Here is a 25,969-nt window from a genome sequence, read left to right as displayed (position 1 = left end):
GGGTTACAGTGAGACACCTACCTCAGAAAGAAAGAAAGAAAGAAAGAAAGAGAGAGAGAGGGAGGGAGGGAGGGAGGGAGGGAGGGAAAGAAAGAAAAAAAGGAAGGAAGGAAGGAAGGAAGGAAGGAAGGAAGGAAGGAAGGAAGGAGGGAAGGAAAGAAAGAAAAAGAAAGAAAGAAAGAAAGAAAGAAAGAAAGAAAGAAAGAAAGAAAGAAAGAAAGAATCAAACAAACAAACAAACAAACAAACAAACACTAGGCTAAACCACACTGCAAGCCATGGGCTTTTAGCAGAATCAAGTTGCCCCATTTCATAAAGTAACAAGACACTTACAAGGTGGCCATCCTATTACTGTAAATCTACCCATCCGTGATAACCTTGGGCTGAAAACCAGAGTGCCAAATTTTTGTGCTGAATTCAACTTGCCACATGGCTTGAAAGAAGGCCACTCTGCTACTGTAAGAACGGTCTGGTTGCACTTTTCTGGAGCCACAGTGTAGTAAAAGTTTCTACGACGAGGAAGAAAAAAAAACTTAGCAATAAATTGAGGAAATAAGACTACCTCTGGCACACCTTCCCTCACAGGAGCAAACACAAAACAAACATACGTGGCTAACTCGAATGTGGGTTATTCTCAGAACACACACCCCAGCCACCCCCCGGCGTCTGTGTTAATACAGCTTCCAGGATACAAGACCTCAAAGTCAGTTCTGAGGTTTAACAAGCATTAGGACACCAGGCACCTCTACAGAGAGATCCCAAGTTGCACAGAGAGGCCAACAGGGTCTCTATCACTATGGTTCACTTCAAACAGCGCCACGAAGCGGGGCTTCAGTTGAACGCACACACACAGGCCTGTCAACCAGTTATCAGGCAACCCCCTACCCCAGCTTACGCTGCCATTTTCGGCCTAATAGGCGGGTCTTGAAACCGGCTGAAACCAGGAAGCTCCGGAGTCATTAGAGGACTTGGGGAAGTCATCTTGGGAGAGGCGGAGAAATCAGGGGGAGCCTGGAAGAGGCCGTCCCTCAGCCACCTCGCCTTCCCAGCCTTATCAAAACTCCACCCACACAGGACTTCCAAGTCCGGGAGCGGGGAGGCCATGTTCACGAAGGCTGGAGGACGAGGTGAAGGGAGGAGGAAATCGGGGACGGGCGTTCCGAGACCAACACCCAGTACTTTTTTCCCCTCACAGCACCCCAAGTCGGGTGGCAGCACCAGCAGCCAGAAAGCGAGGACTTGTCTTGCCAGGGCTCCGAGAGGGCTTCGAAAGCAGCCGCGGCTCTATCACGACTGGGGGCCGGGCGGTCTGAGCCATGGGAGCGCGGGCCCCTGAACCCCGAGTTGGGGGTGGGATGGGGTGACGGGGAAGGACCCCGCGGTCCGGCCGGCCGAGCCGACCCTCGCCCTCCGACTCCGAGGCTGACGACTCCTACTCCCCGCAGTCCAGAAGGGCGGGAGCTGGCTGGTGCCCGGCTCTCCTCATGCGGCCCTGCGGCGCGGGCGCGGCCCTCCTGAGGGGGGTTTCCGAGGTCCGAGAGGGCCACGGGGGTGCCGGACGCGGCGCTCACCCGCCGGCCGCCTCCAAGCTCTTCATGAGCTGCTTGACCTTCCAGATCTCCACGTTCCTACCGGCAGCGCTGGCGTCGTCCGCCTCCTCCTCCCTATGGGCCCAGTCCTGGGCGGCAGCTGCTCTGACGTAGGACACCGGCTCCCTCTCTCTAGCGACTATAGTTTTTAAGTTTTTTTTTTTTTTTAAATTTTACTATCTTTGCCTGATTTGGTTCAGAGAAATGCTGGTCTTAGAGGATAAGTTTGGAATTATTCTCTTCTTTTCAATTTTTCTAGAGTAGTTTGAGGAGGATTAATGTTCACTATAATTCACCATTGAACCCATCTCATTTTGGGCTGCTTTTTAATGGGAAGGTTATGGTGACTGATTTAATCACATTATCAGTGATGTATCTGTTGAGATTTTCTAATTTTTTAAACAGCTATTTAAAAAGGAGAGAGGAAGGGAAGAGAGAATAAGGCGGGGAAAAGGAGGCAGAGAGAAAACATACAGGAGAATACTGTGCCAGGGCTCTTATTGCTAAAAATGAACTTCAGACACATGCACCAACTTTGTGTATGTGGCTTTATGTGGTACTGTGGAATTGAACTCAGGATGTTGGGCTTTGCAAGCAAGCACCTTTAACCACTGAGCAACCTCCCTATCACTAATATTTTCTATGTTTTATGATTAACTCTTGGTAACATGTGCATTACTAGAAACTTGTCCATCACATGTAGATTATCTTCAGTGTGATACAATTGTCCACAAAACTTTCTTCTTCCTTATTTCTATAAGTCAGGTATGCTGTTTTTAATTTCTAGCTTGGTTATTAAGTCATCACTCATTTCTTTGCTTTTAGTGTATCTAAAATTGAGTCAGATTCATCTTTTTTTGTTTATTTTTATTTATTTATTTGAGAGTGACAGACAGAGAGAGAAAGAGGTAGAGAGAGAAGAGAGAATGGATGCGCCAGGGCCTCCAGCCACTGCAAACAAACTCCACATGCATGCACCCCCTTGTGCATCTGGCTAACGTGGGTCCTGGGGAATTGAGCCTCGAACTGGAGTCCTTAGGCTTCTCAGGCAAGCGTTTAACCGCTAAGCCATCTCTCCAGCTTAGATTTATCTTTTGTAAGAAGCAAGATCTTGTATTACTTGAAGTTTTCTATCATATTCCTGTTCTGTATTTGTTTCTCTTTGCTAGTCTGAGACCTACTTCTAATTATTTAATATGTAAGGTAGGGCTTGTTGAGAGCTATTTTCTTTTTTCTCATTTCCTTCTTTGTTACAACCATTTGATTTTAAAGTCTACACTAAAAAGGAACCGAGTAAAGTATTCCAATTAAGACTTTTCTTTGGAAATGACATGAGTAAGTCTGTCTACTAGCAGTCTTTAAGAACCTTACCTGTCACTTCCCAAAGACTTTGTTTTTTAGCCTTTAGCATAGTCTTCAGATTTTCTGTGAAATTTTGAACTAAATTACGGTCTCCAGAAATTGAGAAAGGCACAGTAGTTTCACCATACTGTTCCAAATCCATTTGTCTGGGTGGGTCCTCAATTTCTGGGAAGGTCACACCTTTCATAAGAAGATACATAAGAACCAGAAGTGCAAACAACTGTAGAAAGAGCATTTTCCAGTTGCGCCAAGTGAACACTGCCCTTTTGATGAACATGGCCTGGAACTGCTGGGTGTAAAGAGCCCACTACAAGAGGAGAGAAAGGTGGTAAGCACAGGGGCCACAGATCGCAATGAAACTCATTAGCGTACATAGACTGAATCATACAATAGACAGATAGAAGGTACGTCACAGCTGCTAAAACTGGGTTAAAAAGCAACATTTGTTATTTGTATGAAGGGATTAAAGCTTGACAGTTAACCTAATCATTATAAAAGTCTCAAGGTGATTGTTTTGTTTAGTTTTGTTTTTTAATTTCTTGAGGTAGGGTCTCACTCTAGCCTAGGCTGACCTGGAATACACTATGTAGTCTCAGGGTGGCCTTGAACTCATGGCAATCCTCCTACTGCTACCTCCCAAGTGCTGGGATTAAAGGCGTGTGCCATCAAGGTGATTGTTTTTGAAGCATGGTCTCATTCTAGTCCAGACTGACCTGAAACACTCTAGCCCATGCTGGCTTCAAACTCATGAAGATCATCTTACCTCAGCCTCCCAAGTGGCAGGATTTAAGGCCTGAGCCACCATGCCCAGCTTTTCAAAGTGATTTTTAATCATTAACATATTCATAACATCTTTGCACAAAATACCACAACCATTGTTAGCATTAACTTATGATATTTTAATACTATCTTCATTTTTATAATGCTGAATGTTAATTTACTGTTTTCATAATAAATTCTGCATGTATAGTGAGTCTCCATTGCCAGGTTTAGTATTTGAGATCTACAGAAGTGCACAGAGTGAAGAGACAGAAGATGAATTCATTTTTGAACTGCGAAGTGTACAATAACCTCTAAATTTAAAACAAGTTCAATAGTTAATTTGAAAATATGTTCATAAATGTACAATTTTGACTCTTTTGAAATTTTGGGGGTAATCTTTAATTTTTTCAGATAAATAGTGGAACCCTTTGTTATAAATGTAGGGACTCTCTTTTGAAAATGTGTTTGAAAGTTAATAGAAAATATATTGAGCATAAGATAGTTTAAAAACATGCTCATTGCCAGGTGTGGTGGCACATGCCTTTAATCCCAGCACTTGGGAGGCAGAGGTAGGAGGATCACCATAAGTTTGAGGCCACCCTGAGACTACATAGTGAATTCCAGGTCAGCCTGGACTAGTGTGAAACCCTACCTAGAAAAACCAAAACCAAAACAAACAAAAAAACATACTCATCATATTTTCCCCAAAACTTGGACATACCATCATTCACAAGAAAGTATCCCTATTTAATTAGTCAGTATGTTCTGAATAAAACAATCCATACCAATGCTGTCTTTGACTCAATCTAAGGTAAAGTACAGAAAAGAATCCTTTCCTCATACTGTGCTCATGACAACATAAAGTGACTTCTTGCTTTTTAACAAATTGGTTATTGTATATATTTCTAGAATAAAAATGTATTAATAGAGAAATTAACTTTTCCATATTGACTGGCTAACCTTGCCACCCCTTCCCAATGTAAAAAAGAATAATTAGGAGAACATCAAAAGAAATTCTAGGAAATTCATCTACATCTTGACAAGAGGAGGAAGTAGGGAAGAGTGACAGAGAAGGAAGAGGAGGAAGTGACATTCTGTGACATTTAAGTATCTGATTCATGTGAGACATTACACATACACAATTCAATATTTTGAGTTTCTTGAAATAGTTTCATGAAACAGAAGCAGATATGTTACTGGGTGTGTCCAAGGACAAACTGCCAATGACAGAGGATTGACTCCATTTCTAGTATTTCTATCAATGACTCTGGCTCACAGCTGGCTCATAAATCCCACAAGGAAGGCATAAGAAATGCTCATAAGCAACTTAGACAAATATATCCATGACATTAAAAACTGTAGGTCTACCCTAACTGCAACTTGAAGGAAGATAAATTAGGAGAACAACAAAAGTATTAGCCAATTCAGTGAAATTTCCCATGGTAATAAAGAAATACACAAATCTATATGTCTTTTATATATGTTAACAATGATGATATCTTTTTACCAGGATTCTTAATTCTGAATGAATTAATAGCTCTGAAAACTGGAATTAATCACTAAGATAAATATAAATGATGAAAGTAAGATCTGATTTTTACTTACAATATTTCATATCTGAGTTAGAAAATTAATCAGACTATTTTAAAAACTGTTCCTTATATGACCTTGCTATACTAAGAATCTCAAACTCTCTTGGGTTAAAATATTAAAATGATATGCATTTCTTTTACTTCATCCAAATATATGCTATTATATTCTTTTCTTTTTTTTTTTTCGAGGTAGGGTCTCACTCTAGCTCAGGCTGACCTGGAATTCACTATGTAGTCTCAGGGTGGCCTCGAACTCATGGTGATCCTCCTACCTCTGCCTCACGAGTGCTGGGATTAAAGGCGTGCACCACCATGCCCAGTTTATTATATTCTTATTTAAGAAACTCACCCCAGTATTAAATGCAATATCAGAGCGTTCATTTGCATAATTTGATCTCTCAAAATGTCTGGGCACATTCATATTTATGTTCTCTTCACTTATGCTTTGGTCTTTTATGGAAGGTAAACTGCCAACTGGATTCTTCACCTTGAAGCCTGCATTATTACTAACCCTACATATAAATACACATTATAATTAAAATGATAAATAAGTAACTTTTAACCACAACAGTTTTCCCCAAAATACTCATCAAAGATTTTCATGAATTGAGGCAATTTTTAAAAACAAGTATTAATGACAGGTAACATATACTTTTTATGAAGCTGAGTGGTCAAGGACTTGCCTAACATACCTGAGGTCTGGGGGTCTGATTCTTAATAAGCACAAGTCTATAGTCCTGGGGATTAAACCAGGGGCCTTGTATGTACAAGGCAGACACTCAACAAGTGAACTATACTACCTAGCCCACATTTAGCCATGTTTTGAGGGAAGAGTGGGTATTAAAGGGCCTATCTTTTAAGAAAGGATAATTGCAGGCTTTTATTTTTATAGTATCTCTAAGCCTATATTAATCTAATAGACTATCTTTTCAATTTTCTAGTCTAGGCAGAATAAATATCTCAATTAGTTTACAAAACAAATGAACACATTAATTTTGTCCTCTATGGGTTCATGACTTAGTAGGAGTAATTTAAATATATGTATATACACATATAAACATATATGCATACATAATATGATTTTAACAAAAGAGAAAATGCTATACATATTCATAGAAGTATGATAAGTAATAAAAGGGTTGATTAGATTGAAGCTTCCTTCATATGATGTGGTAAATTAGAAGACCTAGGATAGAAAATAACAGACTCAATTCTAAAGACAAGAAGATTGGAAAAGCATCAGAAATCACATAAGGGAAGAAAATGACATCAACAGACATGTCTAGGACCCACAGGTTAGCACTTCTAACACTGTAACACTACTTACTCATTATACCAGCCTGATACTGAGTGAGAAGTGTTTTCAAAGTGCAATATAGTTACAAGAGAGATTTTTCTGTTTTTTCATTGTGTATCATTACTTACTTGAAAAAGACTTCTTCCATGGTAGTCATAGAGACACCAAAGCCAGCAATGCCCAGCTCTACCTTTCTTTTTTCTAGGATAGTGAACAGTTTTGCAAATCTAGAAGAGGAAGGAGGAAGATACATATTTTTAGATTCTGAATTTCTTCTCACTGTGAAACTTATTCTTCATTGCAATGCTTATCAGGGTAAGTGTGAAACAAACACCTAATAAAGTGCCATAATAAACTGTTTCCTATTGTCTGAAAAATTTTAAATTGGTTTTCTGTATATATTGATTTCTGTATTTACTGCTAGTTAAGAATTTATTTAATACATGGTATATAGTTCCTATGAAACACTGAAACCAACTAGGATAATTGTGTTTAAGCTAATGAGTATAAAACACTCAAAGCAGGAAATGAAGGATGAATAACAGAAGACAGAGGTTGGGAGAAAACTACCCTCATATAAGGAGAGGACTTCTGCACAACATTAGGCATATGTGATGTGTTGGCTTGGCAGATGAGTATTTTTCCCCCCTGGGGTTTCCCACTATCAGTAACTGCAGAAAACCTCTATGTTTTGTTTTGTTTTTTTCTTTTTCTTTTCTTGCCTTTTTTTTTTTTTTTTTGAGGTAGAGTTTCACAGTCCACGTGGACTTGGAATTCACTATGTAGTCTCAGGGTGGCCTTGAACTAATGGTGATCCTCCTACCTCTGCCTTCTGAGTGCTGGGATTACAGGTGTGCCCAACCATACCTGACAGAAACCTTCAGTTCATAAAGTCTTTACAGTAGCTATTGTTACCCCCAACAAGACCTGCACAATTCTATACCTATCAACTTTTGACACAGGGCAAAGGAGGACAAAGAATAAGATATCAAAACAAAAGAATTACTTGAAAGAGGAGGGATTTGCATGGAATGGGATGTGGAAGGGGAAACAACAGAGGGCAAAAGCAGGGGAGTAGGATCAAATTACAGTATGTGCATACATTAAAATTCTTAATTAAAAATTTTAAATAATCTGTAATGCATTCCTCTCTAAGGTTGAACATGACCCCAAGATAAATGTTCAGTTTTGGAGTGTTCTATCAAACTGAACTCAATCTCCAGTCATTCAAGATTTTAAGCAAGATTTTTTATACATTATTCTGATATGCTTCCAAAAATAGTAACAAATATATGCATGTATATAATAACATGTGTGTGGTAAGGTCTTAGGCAATATAAAATAAACCCATCTGAACTGATTATCTCTACTGAGAAATACGCATTTTAGATTTTCATTCACTCATTAATTTAATGAAAAACTTGTATTGATTTTCACTCTCTGTATACTAAAGTTAAATAGCAAATGCAAGACTAGAAAAATCAGAAGATGAAATAAATTTACAATGAATTAGTCAATTATCATTAGCATTATAAGTTTCCTCATCAAAATTAAAGAAAATGTAGATAATATAAATATTAAATAAGAAAAAAATCTTATTTTTACTAAATTTTAATATTTCACATCTTGGGATCACATGTTATAGAATTATACATTTCAGTATTACTTTAAAACTATGGATATTTCCCTATAATTTCAAAGACTGACTAATATTTCTTTATAGGAACGCTCTGTAATTTCATTAAGATTTCTTACAATTGGGAATTTAGGCTATTTAGTTTGTTTCTTTAAGTCATACTAATTTCAACATGTGTATGAGTTGTCCTTGATGTTATCTTGATGAATATAATTTTGATCCTGAAATTTTGATCTGATTATTGATGTTTAAATCATGTCAATATTTTTAAGTGTTGCCCAGCAGTGGTAACATGCAAAAAGGTTTTAATAATATCCAGTTTATTACTGGGATACTAGTGGTTTTAAATTTTTTGTTTGCTTTGCTTTGTATGTGTATGTTTCTATGTGCATGAATGTGTTCATACATATCCTATGTATGTTGGATGTCTGCTCCATCACTTTTCTGCCTATTTCTCATTTTGAGCTAGAATCTCTTACTGATTCCCTTGTCTCTGCTACCCTTTCTGGGACTGTGGTTATAGATGGGCCTGACCACACACAGATGTTTATATGGGATCTGGAGATTCAAACTTGGGTGGTTCCAGGCTCCCTCAGGCTCTCATGCTTTCTCAAGAAGCACACTTAACCAATGAGCCATATCTCCAACCCCAATACTAGTGGCTCTGAATAATTCTTTATACAATGGAAATTTGCATGTGTACTTTGAAAACAATTATGTGCTTATTTAAAGAAGTGTTATCTTAAAATAAAAGCAGTATTTAATTACATTTAAAAGTTACAGATAAAAATGCCACAATTGTGCTACCACACTTATAATCTCATATAAATAACGATCCTGTGAGCATTCTTGCATGCCTACTTTTGTATATCCCAATACATACCAAATTTAATATTTATTTGTTTATTTTTATTTGACAAAGAGAGAGAGAGAATGGGCATACCAGGGCCTCCAGCCACTGCAAATGAACTCCAGATGCATGCACCCCCTTGTGCATCTGGCTAACATGGTTCCTGGGGAGTTGAATCTGAGTGTTTTGGCTTTGCAGGCAAATGTCTTAACTGCTAAGCCATCCCTCTAGTCCATATTGCTGACTTTAGACACACTATAGCAAACAAGTGTACTAATTTACCACTATTTTGTGCTCACAAAGATGTACAGAGCTGTAGAAGCATGTCAGTGGTACAGCACTTGCGTGCCACACACAGACCCTGGGACTGAGTCTCTGTACCACAAAAGGGGAAAAAAAGATGCATATCACTTTTTAATTTAGTCAAATATGTGAAAGAAGAAGAACATCAATCAGCATGGTGGCAGATTACCAGCCCTTGGTCTTTCCTTCCCACCATGCAAACCCTGATTCACCAATGACTAGGGGACCAATTACTTTTTGAGAAGTTATGAGATAATTACACCTTGTCCCATGGGAAAATGTCAAACTGGATTCATCAAAGCTAGATCAAGATATTTGTAACATTCTCTCCTAGAAATCTGTCACAAGTGTTACCCCAAGCCTGATGCATATAAACATAAAAAATGCTCAATGAGTTCTAGGTGAAATAAACAGAAAGATTTAAAGCAAACAAAACTGTCAAAAACCAAAGCCAAAGGATCTTGAAAACAAGAAGCAGCAACTCATCTATAAGAAGCACTTTCAATAATATCACCAGATTTCTCATCAGAGATCTTGAGGACCAAGAGTCAGTAGGCATTTTTATTTGAAGTGGTAAAGGAAAACAAAGTGTCAATCCCAAATCCTAAACAGATGAGGATAAAAGACATTCCCAAGGAAACAAAAGCTGAGGAGGTTCACTAACGCTAGTCTTGTCTTGCAGGAGATAATTAAGAAAGTCTTTCTAGGTGAAACAGAAGGATACTAGACAGCAAGTGAGAGCTATTTAAAAACATATTTACTTGTATGAGTATAATATGGGCTGGGCATGGTGGTGCACACCTTTAATCCCAGCACTCAGGAGGCAGAGGTAGGAGGATCACCATGAGTTTGAGGCCACCCTGAAACTACAGAGTGAATTTCAGGTCAGCCTGGACTAGAGTGAGAGCCTACCTAAAAAAAACAACAACAAAAAAGTAGTATTATAATAATTTATAACATAAACTTTTATTTTACACATGATTTAAGAAAATATACTTTAAAAAATTACTAATGAACTTGATATTGCTTACTTTGATTTTAATCCACATCCTATTGTTTTACATAATTACTAAATTTGAAAAAGATATTAGTTTGTATTTGGGGCACATGATATAAAATATATAATTTTCTGATATCAGCAATAGATAGGGATGGGAACAACAAAGGGGCAAAAGGTTGGTGTTATCAGACAAACTCTCAATCTAAAAAGTTTAAAGACACAAAGAAGGGGCTGGAGAGATGGTTTAACATTTAAGGCACTTGCCTGTGAAACCTAACGACCCATGTTCCACTCCCCAGGTCCCATGTAAGCCAGACACAAAGATGACAAAAACATGCATGGTCGTACATGTGCACAAGGTGGCACATGCACCTGTGGAGTTCAACTGTAGTGGCTGGAGGCCCTGGCACGCCAATTCTCTCTCTCCTCTCTTCCCTCCCTCCCTCACCCCTTTCTTTGTAAAAAAATTATTAAAAATGACAAAAAGAAAGCCTTTGCAAATTAATAAGAGGGGTCAGTACAACAGGATGATCTATAAACTTTTATGTACTTAAAAAGAAAAATTCAAAACATATGAAACAAATAATAATAGAAATAAGGTAAGAAATATATAGTTCTGCCATTATAATTGGAAACTTCAAAATCCACGGGCAGAACAGATAAGAGTTGAGGACTCAATGCAATAACCAACTAGACATATGCAGAACAATCAGAGCATATACATTCTTTTCAAATGCACAGATATTTTTCCACAGTTTGAGAGAGGGCAGTCCATAAATATATTCTGAACATATTAAACATGCTGACACCAAAGTATAATTCTCTATCTACAAAGGGATGAAGTAAAGAATCCAGTGACACAAATAAAATGGAAAACTTCCAACTTTATAACACACACTATTTTTAATTTTTTAAAATTTATTTGTAAGCAGAGAAAGATGGAGAGAGATAGACAGAATGGGCATGCACACTAGAGACTCCAGCTGCTGCAAATGAACTCCAGATGCATGTGCCACTTTGTGTATCTGGATTTACATGGGTACTGGCAAATTGAACTTGGGTTGTTAGGCTTTGCAGTCAAGCATCTTAACTGCTAAGCCATCTCTCCAGCTCTAACACACAGCATTTAAAAAAAAAATACTGTTATTTATTTATTTGAGACAGAGATAGAAAGACAGACAGACAGACAGATAGAGGAGTGAGTGACTATGGGTGAGTCAGGGGCTCTTTCCACTACAAATGTATACCAGAAGTATGTAACACTTTGTGCAAATGGCTTTTTATGGGTACTGGAGATTTGAACACAGGCCACCAGGCTTTGCAAGTGACTCTAATCACTGAGCCATCTCATTTTTCCATCCCTGTAATTCACACTCTTAAACAACCAATGAATCAAAGAATAAATGACAAGGGAAATTACAAAATATTTACTGCTCTGTAAAAATGAAGATACAACATGGTGCAAGTTGTAAGCCCCAGGTCTCAGAAGACTGAGGCAGAAGGGCTGAAAGCTGGTGCCAAGCTTGAGTTGCAGAGTATGCACAGAAACACTCTGTCTCCAAACAAAAACAAAGGTAAAGCCAACAAAAAATAAACCAAAGACCTACCCCCCCCAAAAAAAACTACAAGTGGGAATATTAAAAATTATTAGACATTCCGCAGAACTATAAGGCTGAGAAGAGAGACTGTGAGCAAATGTTGCTAAAATAGTAGGTAACCTACATGAAATAGATTCCTACAAGGTTGAGAAGAGAGCACTGTGAGCAATTGTTGATGAAATGAAAGAGTCAAATTCCTGGAAACCTACCAACACTAAATCATAAAGAAATGAAAAATGTGACTAGAACTTTACCTAGTAAAGAGATTGAACCTGTAATCAAAATGTCCCTAGTAAAGAGAGCTGAACCTGGCACTGTCAATTATAAATACCCTCAAACATCTGAAGAGAACAAATGCCAATTCTCAAAATTTTCCACAAAATAGAATGGGGGATATTCTTATATTGTTTTGTGAGACCAGAATTACTGGTATTACAGATGCTACAAGAAAAAAAATCCCCACAAGATTAAAGTCCTTTATTATCACTGATACGAAAAAACTGTTTTAACACAATTCCCACAAACCAAATTTAGAATATATTGTAAGCCAGGTGTAGTGGCGCACGCCTTTAATCCCAACACTCAGGAGGTAGAGGTAGGAGGATCACTGTGAGTTCGAGGCCACCCTGATACTACATAGAGAATTCCAGGTCCACCTGAGCTAATGTGAGACCCTACCTTGAAAAACCAAAAAAAAAAAAAAAAAAATCACACACACACACACACACACACACACACACACACACACACACACTATATATATATATATATATATATATATATATATATATATATATATATATATATAATAGTTACCTTCTCATTGCTTGGACAAAACACTTGACCAATAGCTGCCTATAGGAGGGAAGAATTTATTTTGGCTTACAATCTCAAGGGGAAATTTCATCATGGCAGGAAAGCATGGCCAAGCAGAGGTTGGGCATCACATCATCTGGGTGGAAGTAGTTTAAGTACTGGGCTTGGAGCTGAGCTAATAAACTTCTAGGTCTGCCCTAGTGATGTATTACCTCCAGCAAGGCTCCACCAGCTAGGAATCAAGAATGAGGCTTAATCACACACACATGAGGCTATGGGGGAACACTCTACATGTAAACTACAACACATATTTATCCAACAATGATCAAATTGGAAAAATCCTTGCATTCTAGGATGACTCAACATATGAGAAGCTGTCAGTGTAATATACCGTGTCAACAGAATGAAGAAAAGAAAATTATCATTTCAACTAATGCTGAAAAGGTATTTGACAAAATGCAATTTCCTGTTTTGATTTAAACACTCAATAAACAGAATAGCAGGAAATGATCTCACCATAATAAAAGACATATATGAGAAAACATCATAATAGTAAAGACCTTTCCTCCACAATAAGGAAGAGGGCAAGATGCCTGTCTGTATCACTGTTTAACACAAAACTGAAATTTCTATCCACAGTACTTAGACCAGAAAAAGAAATAAGACATTCACATTGGAAAGTGGAAAGCAAAACTATCTCTACTTGCAAATTTTATCTTATTGTATAAAGCCTTAAGACAAAGTTTCTACAAAAAGATATAGACAAATATCCCTAATGAATAGAAATACAAAGTATTCAATAATATACTACCAAATAAAATTCAACAGCACATTAGGAAGTGCATGATCACTTTTTTTGGCCAAAGCTGCCATTTTCCAGTAATTTGCCAAAATGACAAACACAAAGGGGAAAGGTAGAGGCACCTAGCACATGTTCTCTAGGGCTTTTAGAAAACATGGAGTTGTCCCATTGGCCATGTATAAGGGAATCTACAAGAAGGGCTGGAGAGATGGCTTAGTGGTTAAGTGCTTGCCTGTGAAGCCTAAGGACCCTGGTTCAAGGCTTGATTCACCAGGACCCACGTTAGCCAGATGCACAAAGGGGCACACGCATCTAGAGTTCATTTGCAGTGGCTGGAGGCCCTGGTGTCCCATTCTCTCTCTCTCTCTCTCTCTCTCTCTCTCTCTCTCTCTCTCGATCAGCCTCATTCTTTCTCTGTCTGTCGTTCTCAAATAATTTTTTTTTAGAAAGGTGATAATACAGACATCAAGGGAATGGGTACTGTCCCAAAAGGAATGCCCCATAAATGTCACCATGGGAAGACCAGAAGATGCTGTTGGCATTCTTGCCAAGAGAATTAATTCTTGTCAAGAGAATTAATGTGCATGTTGAGCATATTAATCACTCTAAGAGCCAAGACAGCTTCGTGAAACAGGTGAAGGAAAATGATCAGAAGAAGAAGGAGGCCAAAGAGAAAGGAACCTGGGTACAGCTGAAGTGGCAGCCCGCTCCGCCCAGAGCAGTGCACTTTGTGAGAACTAATGGAAAAGAACCTGAGCAGCTGGAGCCTATTCCCTACAAATTCATGGCTTAATAAATATTATAAATAAATTAAGACCTAGATTATAAAAAAGTACATGATCAACTACAAGGATTCATCCTAGAAATGATTCAACATATTGCCAACAGTGAGTGTAACAGATCACTTCTGTTTTGGAGACAAAGCCTCATGTAATCAATATGCAGCTCAGGCAGTCTTGAACTCCTGATCCTCCCAAGTGCTGAGATTATAGGCATGTACCATCATGCCTGACAGATATCACTTTAACAGAAGTAAATGTATGATAATTTTAATAGGCTTAGAAAGAACTTTGACAAAACATCATTCTTTCATGATAAAAACTATCAACAAATTAGTTATAGATAGAATCCATCTCTATACAATAAAGGCATATGTGAAAAATTCACAGATAATACCATTTCATGTGTGAAAAGTTTAGTTTTCATGTAAGATGAGGAACAAGATAATGGTGTCCACTATTACCACTTCTGTTCATCATAACAGTGGATGTTCTAGACAGAGCAATTGTTTAAGAAGAAGAAATGAAAGGCTTCTAAATAGAAAGTAAGTGAATTTATCTATTTGCTGGTGATAGGATATTATGACAGAAAACCCTAGACACCCAACAGAACTCCTATATGACCCAGCTAGACCATTCAAATATGACCCCGAAGTACTTACCACAGTCAGCATACCACAGTGATATTTCACATCTACATTTCATGCAGAAATATTCACAAAGGCCATAATATGGACATCTAAGCTTACCCATATGGCCATAAACAGATGAATGGTAAAGAAACATGGTATATATACACAATACAATTTTATGTAGCCATAAAGAAAAATGAAATCATGATAGCTAGAGGAAGATGTATACAGATGGAAATCATTATGTTAAGCAAAATAAGTCAGAGTCAAAGAAAACCATGTTTTCTCTCATATGAAGAATATGTATATATGACATGAAATTAGGAAGGGGACTTTGACAGGGGAGGAATGAATGTAAAGGGAGAGGGTGGGGAAATGACAGGGTAATGCAATATATGTTATGAAAACAGAAGGCAGAAATATTTGTGGTGAATGAAGGGACCAATGAGAGGGGCAGGGGATGGGAGAAGGCAGGGAGAAAGTAGCAAGTAAGAACCAAGTATGATGCTACGAATGTATGAAACTGTCTCAGCAAAACCATTTTTTCTTGTATTAACCACTGAATATGTTCCATTGATATAAGCAATAATTATCAGGTTTCCTTATGGCGTTTTCATACATACATACATAGTTTTGGTTGATTATCTCTCCTGTACCAAACAATTTCAAAAATGCAGAAAAAAAGAATTTGGTAAAAGTACAGGGTATAAAATCAACATGCAAAAATTAGTAGTGCTTCTTTATACTAACAGTTCAATATCCTCTATTCACTGTACCTGAGCTGTTAAAGTAAAAAAGATGTTCATAACTACATCATGGATAAAGAGAATGTGAAGTAGATACACAGTGTAATATTAATAAGACTTTGTAAACAAGAGCACTGTGTCAGTATATATGCCAACTCAGATTTATCTAGCAGACATCATCATAGGTTCTCATAGGTGAAAATAGCCAGGAACAGTAAGACAAACACTACATGAACTAAGTTATATTTGTTTATTTGGATTTTTGAGGTAGGGTCTCCCTCTAGCCCAGGCTGACCTGGAATTCACTATGTAGTCTCAGGGTGGCCTTGAGTTGATGATGATCCTCCTATCTCTGCCTTCCAAGTGCTGGGATTGAAGGCATGTGCCACCATGATTGGCTGAACTCAGGTAAATACAGAATCCAAAATTTGAACTCATAGAGGACCTAGTGGTATATGCCAGGGCCTGAAGCCAGGGTACATTGGGAAGTGGAACATATTGATTAAGAGTATGATGCTCCAGTTAGAAAGCAATCAGCTTTAGTGATCTATTCAACAATGTAAGTACAACACATTTACAAATGCTTTTTGTAAACTAGATTTAAGAGTTTTTTTTTTTTTTTTTCTGGTTTGGTAGGGGTTGAATGTTCTCTCTGTCTATCTCCTTCACCACTGTGTTGGTTCCCAGTTTGCCAAGAAAACAGCATTCTTACATGTTTCCCCAATTATTCTTAGTTTCAGCTGGGGCCCTTTTGAGGTATGATGGGATGATTCTTTCCTTAGGATCTGTGTCTATCTGGAAAAGAAAAGCAGATTCTCCAATGGAGAGTAAAGTTAGCACTAGATATCCAGAGACACAGAGGGTCCCAAGATCTCAACACTGAAGCAGACCTAAAATGAACTCAACATGGCTCAGGGAAATTGGCAGAAGAGGGGGTGGAAAGAATGCCAGAGCCACCATAATATGCAGAGACATTTCCTGCTACCCAAAACTGATGGCTCATCCCACAATGCATGACACATATACCCCAAAAAGGAGGATTCCTGTGGAGGGAGGAGGACAGGAAGGAGGCTAACAATGGTATCAACTTGACTGTATTACTGAGTACAAGAAAATTTTTTTCTGCAAAAATACATATATGAGGGGCTGGGAGATAGCTTAGTGAATAAAGTGCTTGCCACTTGTAGCAGGTAGTATATCATTGCTGGGACAAAATGCCAACCAGAAGCAGCTTATGTGAGGAAAGGATTCATTTCAAGCTTACATATTTGAGGGGGAGATTCATCATGGCAGAAAAGACTAGTTTATTGTACCCTACATGTTATCACTGAGAGAGCAGCAAGGGTGAGCTAGATCTAAACGCTCAGTGGGTAAAACACATCAACCCTAAGGTTTGCCCCCAGCAACATACTTCCTCCAACAAGACTCCTTCCAAAGGCTGCACCATCTGGGGACCAAATAAAGAAGCTTAAGCATAAACATTTGACGCTATGGAGGACATTTTACTTTCAAACTACCACACCAGTAAACTGGAGTACCTGAGTTCAATTTCCAGTCCTCACATAAGAAAAAGCTAGAAGCCACTGGGGGCTAGAAAGCCCTTCTGTAATTCCAGCACACTGACACTGACTGTGATAAGATTCAGGAACAGAAGAATTTCCTGGAAGCTCATGGTAAGCACAACAAAGAACAGCAGAGCAAGAAACTCCAGAGTGAGAAACCTTTCCTCCAAATGCAGGTCCTTGATCTCCACATGCATGCCATGGCACATGCACCTATACTCACATTTACTATGAACTGACACACATACAAGAAATAAAATATGAGTATGAGGTAACATGATTGTTAATTACCTTAATTTGATCATTCTATACTATGAGCATATATGAAACCATCACAGTGTACCTCACATACATAATTATCAACTAAAACTAAAAAAAACCCCTAAAATCCCTTTGAATAAGACAAAAATAATTAATTTGGATCTACTTACCAAGGAGAATATTTATATAAATATTTTATCCTGTCTTGTCACTGAATATTACCAGACTGTAAGAAATATAGGTAAGAAATCTAACTTCAGTGGCATCCATCTGTTTAGTGAAATCTCAAGAAAGCAAATGTTCTGATTGGTACTTGTCCAATGACATGTAGAAAGAATCTATTTGTCAGACCCAAGTAAACTGGAAAAAGTCACAGTCATTTCTGATGACCCCAAACCATTCATGTAACATTTTCGGATCCATACCTATGTGAAAATTCTTTGGGTAGTATAAATGACAATTCAGCTGCGACATTCATCTCCAAAGTGGCAGTTGGTATATAATCCATAATCAGCTGGGAGACTTTTTCAACATCACACTTAGGAGTCTTTACTATGACAAGGTGGTATCCCACACCTGAAAAGATCCACTTATTGAAGCAAATGAGGTTTTTCTGAGTATTTTATACTGTCATGTTTAGTGTCCATGGATCAGGCTCTTTAGGCACATAGCAAATAAGATATAATGTGCATAGTGTGTTATAAGTCACTTGGCTAAAATCTAAAGAGGTACATTTCTTTCTTATGGTATATAGGATTGAACACAGGGCCTTAAGTATGCTAAGCAAGTACTCTGTCACTAAGCTATAATCCCTAGCCCCAAAGAAATATACACTTTTATCTTCCAAATACTGTTTCTAGAAACTAAGGATGCTAATAATATAGATTACAAATGAAATTTGGAGAACTGTAGGAAAAAATACTCTGTGATACACTCTCCTTTCCTTCTAAAATGGCAATCTGGAAGCTGAGAGGACATTGAAACATTCATTAATTGACTTCATCCATAATTATTTCAACCCTACTATGAGCCAAGTGTAATTCTATATTCTAAGGATTGATTCAGCTAGTCAAGTATCCTAGTCTTTCATATGTAAATCTTTAAAATGCCTTCCTATACAGAAGTCAGTCAGTTTTTGATATACAAATTATAACAATGTACAATTACAAGGCATCACAAAACAAATCCAATAAGCTTTGATACCTAAAGGATGATCAAAGAAAGGGAAAGTTATGTGCTAGACTAACCAGGAATGTTCTAGCTAACAGCTAACATTTAGCACATATGAAAAGGGATCTAACATAGAAAATACTTTTTCATGTATACATATTAAGACTTGTGAATACAATTAAAATATGAATGACAAGACAACCTGTATGTCAATATCATCTTCTCTGGGCCTAGTTCATCATCTACGTTTTAATCTATAACATTTTACTGATTGCTTTGTTCAAATGTACTACTAATCTGCCTAACTTTTCTAGTTCAGTCTGTCCTTATTAACACATAAAGCTATCTTCTTCACAAAGCAACAACAATAATGATAAAGCAATTTCATTTTCATGCCTAAGTACAAATCATATTCAAATTATCTTTAACTCATTCCTCAGATACTTCTCAACCATAACCTTTGGGATGTATAAGTTTCCAATTTTTACCAGAATTTTAATTTGTTAAAGATTTACTGTTTTATATCCTGTTTGGACTTCCTTGCCTCCAGCAGTGCTTAAATGCAGCCAGATACTGCATAATGTTTCATATGTTGATGAGCTGTAAATATGGTGGTGGTCCCATAACATTATAATGGAGTGAAAAAAAATTCTATTTGTCTGCTGCTGTCATAATGCAATGCATCACTCATGTTTTTGTTGTGATGCTGCTAAAAGCAAACCCACATTGACAGTTGTATAAGTGTGAAATACATACATAGCTAATATTTAGATAATACTTGATAACATTAAGAAATTACCATGTTACTAGTTCATTATTAATGTGGTGTTACTCTGGCAGTTGCCTCATATATCAAGGTTTTGCTGTTTACTGCACCTCAAGTGGATAGATACAGGGCTTTGCACATGATAGGCAAGTACTCTCTCACTGAACCCAGCCCCCAGCTCTTGCCCTGGTCTTGTTTTAGCATTCATGATTCTAAGGTAGATTGCTGCTACATTCTCTAGTGGGACTTCTGAATTCTATGATTTTTTTTTTTAAACAGTATCTCACTCTAGCCCAGGCTGACCTGGAATTCACTATGAAGTCTCAGGATGGCCTCGAACTCACAGTGATTCTCCTACCTGTGCCTCCTGAATGCTGGGATTAAAGGCATGTGCCATGATGCCTAGCAAAGCTGAACTTTTTGTTGTTCAAGGATAAAAAACAATTTTTACCCCCATACTTTTTCTTATTTACTTATTCATCATCCTAAAAGCATATTTTCTCTACTTCTGCCATTTGTCAACTTTACTATTAAAAGCTATTCTACTTAGCAGAGGAAAAAGGAGAGAGATGCTGTCTTAGAATGGAAGGTCAGAGCTTTTGTGTCAGGTTAACTCAGGCCCAAATCTCTGTCACCTGGCTTGCTGTTACTGAAATATGAGCCCCAGTTTTCTTCTTCATAAAATGAGATGGGTTCTGAAAATGAGATTAAATAATGAGAATAAACTTTGAAACTTAATAATGAACCCACAGAACATTAATAATAAATGTGAAGTGAATGAATTCAAGAACCAAAATAATGATTAATGGAATGACATTATCTTTAACTACAGTCATTCATTTGTATCTTCCAACTTAGAAGGACATATTGGTTGGAGACAGATAAATTTTAAAAATCAATGATAAATGGTTTTATATCATTCATTTTGGATGCTTTATTCATTTACTTATTGACTGATTTGTAATACCAATGATCAAACCAAGGGCCTCAAAAATGCCATGTAAGCATTCTACCACTGACCTGTATCTCCAGAACTCTTTACTTTTAATTTTGAGATAGGATATCTTTAAATTGACCAGGCTGGCTTGGAATTCATTCTGCAACCCAAGCAGTTCTTGAACTCATGTTCCTCTTGCATTAGTCCCTTGAGAACCTGGGATTTCAGGCTTGCACCATCTTACTGACTAGCTAGACTGTATATTGAAAATCAAGGCTATTTTATTCCATTATTCATTTACTTCTTGCCCAATAAATCATTACCTGTTAGCTTCCACTTTCCTGAAATAGTTCAAGAAAACAAGCAAGAAATCATTTATTCCATTATACTATGTATATTACACTGCTTTGGCAAAAGAAAAAAGAAGTTGGATAGCTTGATCACTGACTTTCTACTCTGTAAGCAAGCCATCAACCTATCAAATTTCCCCGAGGGACAACTTTGTTCATATGACAAATCATCAGTTACTTATGAGATATATGGGAGAAATAGGCATCATGTTCATGGGGTCCATAAGGAGTACTTTCCATATTAAAATATACTTATAAGGAGAAACAACTGAGTAGATGAGTAACATTTAAATGATAACAAATCAGAAAAATCAACTGAAATACTTCAGACTTGATGTCATAGTTCATAGCAATCGATTAAACATCTGTGCAAATAGACAAAAAGAAATGAAAATAGTATTTCTTGAGACAGGGTCTCACTGTGTAAATTAGTAGGCTGGCCTCCAATTAATGCCATTTCTCCTGCCTCGGCCTCCAAATTACTGGGATTATAGGAATGTGCTATCACACCCAGGTAGAAGGCAGCACTAGAATCCAAAGAATCAAAATGTGACAGACCGTATAATTGTTTCAGGAAAAGCGAAGAGCCACAGCACTGCAGGGTTCCCATGACCATAATGGCGATGCGGTCACCCAGCACATCAGCTTCGTCCATGTGGTGGGTGGTCAATAGGATGGTCCGATCCTCTTTATACTGCTGGAGGAGGTCCCAGGTGGTCCTCCGTGAGACTGGGTCCATGCCAGATGTTGGCTCATCAAGTATCACCACCTGAAGGAGGAAAACCTCAAGGCCAGACTTAACTCCTGTCATGCTCTTGGGGAACTTACACTTCATATGGGAGATATTTTAAGTGCAGATACATAATCTACCCTACTGTATAGCTAAAAACTATACAAAGTTAATAAGGATGTTATACCCTTAACTACATTGTATCACCTATATCAATAATAGGAATCACCTCTCATTACCTCTGAAGAGAATGAGGGTTGGGTCCAGGTCAGCTCTTGTGTTTGTGCCAGCTGGGTTTTATAGATCAGCTTGAGCAAGGGTGAATTTTAACTTATTTACCTTGGTATCCCCCATAAGAGCTATGATGATGGAGAGCTTGCGCTTCATTCCTCCACTCAGATCCTTTGAAAATACATCACGTTTCTGCAGCAGGCCAAAAGATGTCAGCATTCTGTTAAATTCTTTAAATCGTTTCTTATAAGACATTCCTTTTATCTAGAAAGAGAAGCCAAAGTTTACATGAATAGTCTAGAGGACTGGGGAGGTGACACAGTGAGTAACATGAGTGCTGGTCAAGGGTGGAGAAAAGTGTTCAAATCCCCAAAACCCAAGCAAAGCCACATGCTGCAGTGAGTATCTGTAATCCTATCCCTCCTGCATTGATATAAAGAGTAGAGAGAGCCAGGCATGATGGCACACGCCTTTAATCCCAGTACTCAGGAGGCAGAGGTAGGAGGATTGCCATGAGTTTGAGGCCACCCTGAGACTCCACAGTGAATTCCAGGTCAGCATGGGCTAGAGTGAGACCCTACCTCAAAAAAACAAAGAAAAAAAAGAATAGAGAGAGAATAAATTCAGAAGCCTTTGAGCTATCCAGCCTATGACTTGCAAAGGTGAACAAGAGGCATGGTCTCAAAACAAGGTGAAAAGGGAGAACTAACACTTAGGGTTATCTGACCTCCACAGGTGTGCCATGGTATATGTGTGCCTACATCTGTGCACACATGAACATATATACTCTCACAAAGATTTTTAAAGGGCCAAAGAGATGGCTTAGTGGTTAAAGATGCTTGCTTATAAAGCCCATGTCCCCAGGCTTGATTTCCCAGTACCCATATAAAGCCAGATGCACAAAGTGGCACATGTGTGGAGTTGATTTGCAATGTCAAGAGGCTCTGGAATGCATATTCATTCTCTCAAATAAAAAGATTAAAAAGTATCTTTTTATTAAACTTTTTTGTTTATTTTTATTTATTTATTTGAGAGCAACAGACACAGAGAGAGAAAGAGGCAGAAATTGAGAGAGAGAGAGTGAGAGAGAGAAAGAGAGAGAATGGGTGCACCAAGGCCTCTAGCCACAGCAAACGAACTCCAGATGCATGCACTATCTTGTGCATCTGGCTGATGTGGGTCCTGGGGAATCAAGCCTCGAACTGGGGTCCTTAGGCTTCACAGGCAAGCGCTTAACTGCTAAGCCATCTCTCCAGCCTCATAAAAATATTTAAAAAAATATTTAGGGGCCAGAGAGATGGCTAAACAGTTAAGGCACTTGCTTGCAAACCCAGACAGCCTGGGTTCAATTCCCTAGTACCCATGTAAAGCCAGATGCACAAAGTGGTGCATCATCTGATGGTGGTTCCTTGGCAGTGGCAAAATGCCCTGACACACCATTCCTCCCCCTCCTTCTCTTTTCAAATAAATATAAGTTAAAAACAAGATTTCTTTAAAATGAAGTTTTAGGGCTGGAGAGATGGCTGAGCATTTAAGATGCTTGTCTAAAAAGCCTAGGGACCTTGGTTTGATTCCCCAATACCCACGTAAAACCAGATATACAAAGTGGTACATGCTTCTGGAGTTTGTATGCAGTGGCTAGAAGCTCTGGCACATCCATATTCTCTCTCACACTTTCTTTCTTTCTCCCTCTCTCTGCTTGCAAATAGATAAAAAATTATTTTTTTAAATGAACTTTTTATGAAGGGTGTTTGTCCTTGTTCACACTGCCTGAAATGTGCAAAAAGATGAGGAAAAAAACCAGATACGTTTCTTGCTCACCACAGAGTAGAAATAAAGGTGCTCTGCTACTGTCAGCTTGGGAAACAATATATCATCCTGGGGACACAAGCCCAAGCTTTTTCTGACTTGAGCCATGTCGGTTGAGATGTCATACCCATTAACATAAATCTTTCCACTGGTAGGAAGATATAAACCTACAATTAAGCAGAGATGTGACAGAGCTTAGCTTCAGTGAGAGAAGCTGACAACACACTGCCCATTAAAACCTCACCTTTAGTCTAAGAAATATGTACACAAGTTACTGTCTCCTACAAAGATGTCCAGTAAATATCAATGGTGATAACCTGATAATGAGGAAAGAAATTACTTTTCCTATTTTTGCTTAAATGGTAACAGTGTTATCACTTAATTTGACATTATCATTTTAATGAATATATTACAATGAATAATTTGAGTAATAAAATTTCTTGAAGAACCCGATGCACTCCAATACACTAGTGATTCTGTCAGTGTTTAACAAAACACCTAGAACATACTAGGTTCTAAAAATTTTATTATGAATACTATGGGCAATCATTATAATGAAAAATTCTAAAAGTTATAATCTAGCTAGAAAATAAAACATAATCATATGAAGAAGTCCAAAAAAATTCTGACATTTTTAATAAACTACAACTGTGCCAATTTTATGACAACCACATGAAAATATACTAGCTACAGATATAAACCTAAACACCGACTTATTACTTACACAATAAACTCTTCAGCAGAAAAGTTTATTCACGGTCAAATTAGTAGTGGACAAGGTCTGGAAACACAGGAAATTGACTGGGAGGTGATAGCCAAACAGTGGAGTCTCTTTGGAGGGGACAACAAAACAATTTTGAAGCTAAATAGAGGCAACAGTTGTACAACACTGGGTATATACCAAAGTTATTTAATTATACACAGTGACTTAGATGAATTTTGCCTTAATGAAATATTACCATTTCAAAAAATTTAACAAGCCTTCAGCTCTGTCCCAAATAATTTAGATATAATGATGGAAACATATAACTCAGCATTGGTAATATTTGACAAAATTAATATATTCCAATTTATTTGTTAAACACTAACAAATGAGGGACCAATCTAGTCACTTGGAGGCATATCATCTACCAAGAAAGGTAAACATTAATGACAAATTATCATACAGGAGGGAAGGAAGTTGCTTTTGGGCTGGGCTTTCATAGGTAAGTAAAATATCTCAAACTGTGGATGAGTCGTGATCAGCCATTCCAGGAGAAGGGAAAGAGAGGACTGTATGCACATAAAGAAGAACATAATTTGTTCTGAGGTAACAAGTTTTGGTTTCAATGTCTGCTAAAGTAAGTTGTCACAAAATTGGTGGCTTAAAAAAGATTTATTCTGTTTTAAAGCCAATATAAAGGTGTCAGACAGTCCACACTTCCAAAAGAAAGTATAAAGGAAAATCTCTTCTGTGCCTTTTCTAGGTTCCAATGGCTGCTGGCATTACTTGTCATCTGCCTCCATGGTGACACTGCCTTTTACTCATCTGCAACACTGGCCTCTCACTTATAAGTCCATTAGTGACTGTACTTTGGACCCACCCAGATAATTCAAGATCATTTGGGAACCATGATCTTTAGGACCAATTTTTTTGTTGTGTGCTCCAAGGTAACATGTATATAAACATTCAGCAAATGGTTGATGATCTTGTGCTAACAACAGCTGTAAGAATTCTGTGACATCAGTTAAGGACATTCTTAAAAATAGTTTCAAAAAAAGTAAGGTCCAGAGGGAATAAAAAAAAAAACCTGTCATTTTGTATTACAGTTTCAAAATTAAGGCTTACTTCACTGGCATCCAATGGAAAATAGCCCTGTTCTAGAATTTTACATGACATTATATTATTACCTTTATCATTTGTTATTTTTTTCTGTTCTTATGGCCATACAATGGTCCCTGTCCTCTTGCTTCCTGGCCCAGAATATGCTTGCAAATAGACATCCTGTTTCATTCTGATTCTTTGTATCTTTCCCAGACTCTGAATAGATATCATTTCCCTTTCCCCACACCATTGCTAAATGGGAAAGATTCAAGATTGCCAGAGTAGCTCCCTATCTTCCAGCTCCATTTTCTTCTCCTCAAGTTGTAAAGCTCCTATTGCTACTCCCACAAATGTAAAATCCTAGAATGTAATGGTAGGGGCTCAACAGAATATTCTTTTTTAATCCTAGCGTCTAGCATGTTAAAAAAATATGGAATGAATAAAGAAAGGCATAGGTTTGTAATGAATTAAATGTGGGTTACTTGAATTTTCTTGGGTTATAGTGCAGTGCCCTATCTTAAAAGGTACTTGGATTATTATACAGATATGTATGCATGTCAAAATTTAGCAAGTAAACACTTAAAA

The 25,969-nt window shown here is 37.8% G+C and overlaps 1 protein-coding gene across 1 annotated transcript in view; it reads right to left on the bottom strand.

Annotated features, from left to right (window-relative positions):
- Positions 1–25,969, bottom strand: part of LOC101613773 (phospholipid-transporting ATPase ABCA3-like) — a 196,412-nt gene that overhangs the window by 73,898 nt on the left and 96,545 nt on the right. The window contains exons 12-18 of the mRNA XM_045130610.1: positions 23,593–23,747; positions 21,880–22,035; positions 21,369–21,579; positions 18,013–18,163; positions 6,731–6,829; positions 5,655–5,817; positions 2,961–3,258 (exon numbers count right to left, since the gene is read on the bottom strand). Coding sequence (XP_044986545.1) covers positions 2,961–3,258; positions 5,655–5,817; positions 6,731–6,829; positions 18,013–18,163; positions 21,369–21,579; positions 21,880–22,035; positions 23,593–23,747 — 1,233 coding nt within the window. The remainder of the gene's footprint in view (positions 1–2,960; positions 3,259–5,654; positions 5,818–6,730; positions 6,830–18,012; positions 18,164–21,368; positions 21,580–21,879; positions 22,036–23,592; positions 23,748–25,969) is intronic.

Source organism: Jaculus jaculus, chromosome 12, assembly GCF_020740685.1.
Source record: "Jaculus jaculus isolate mJacJac1 chromosome 12, mJacJac1.mat.Y.cur, whole genome shotgun sequence".
NCBI classification, from domain to species: domain Eukaryota; kingdom Metazoa; phylum Chordata; class Mammalia; order Rodentia; family Dipodidae; genus Jaculus; species Jaculus jaculus.
Note: the sequence above shows the minus strand (reverse complement) of the source record. Positions and strands in the feature narration are given on the sequence as shown.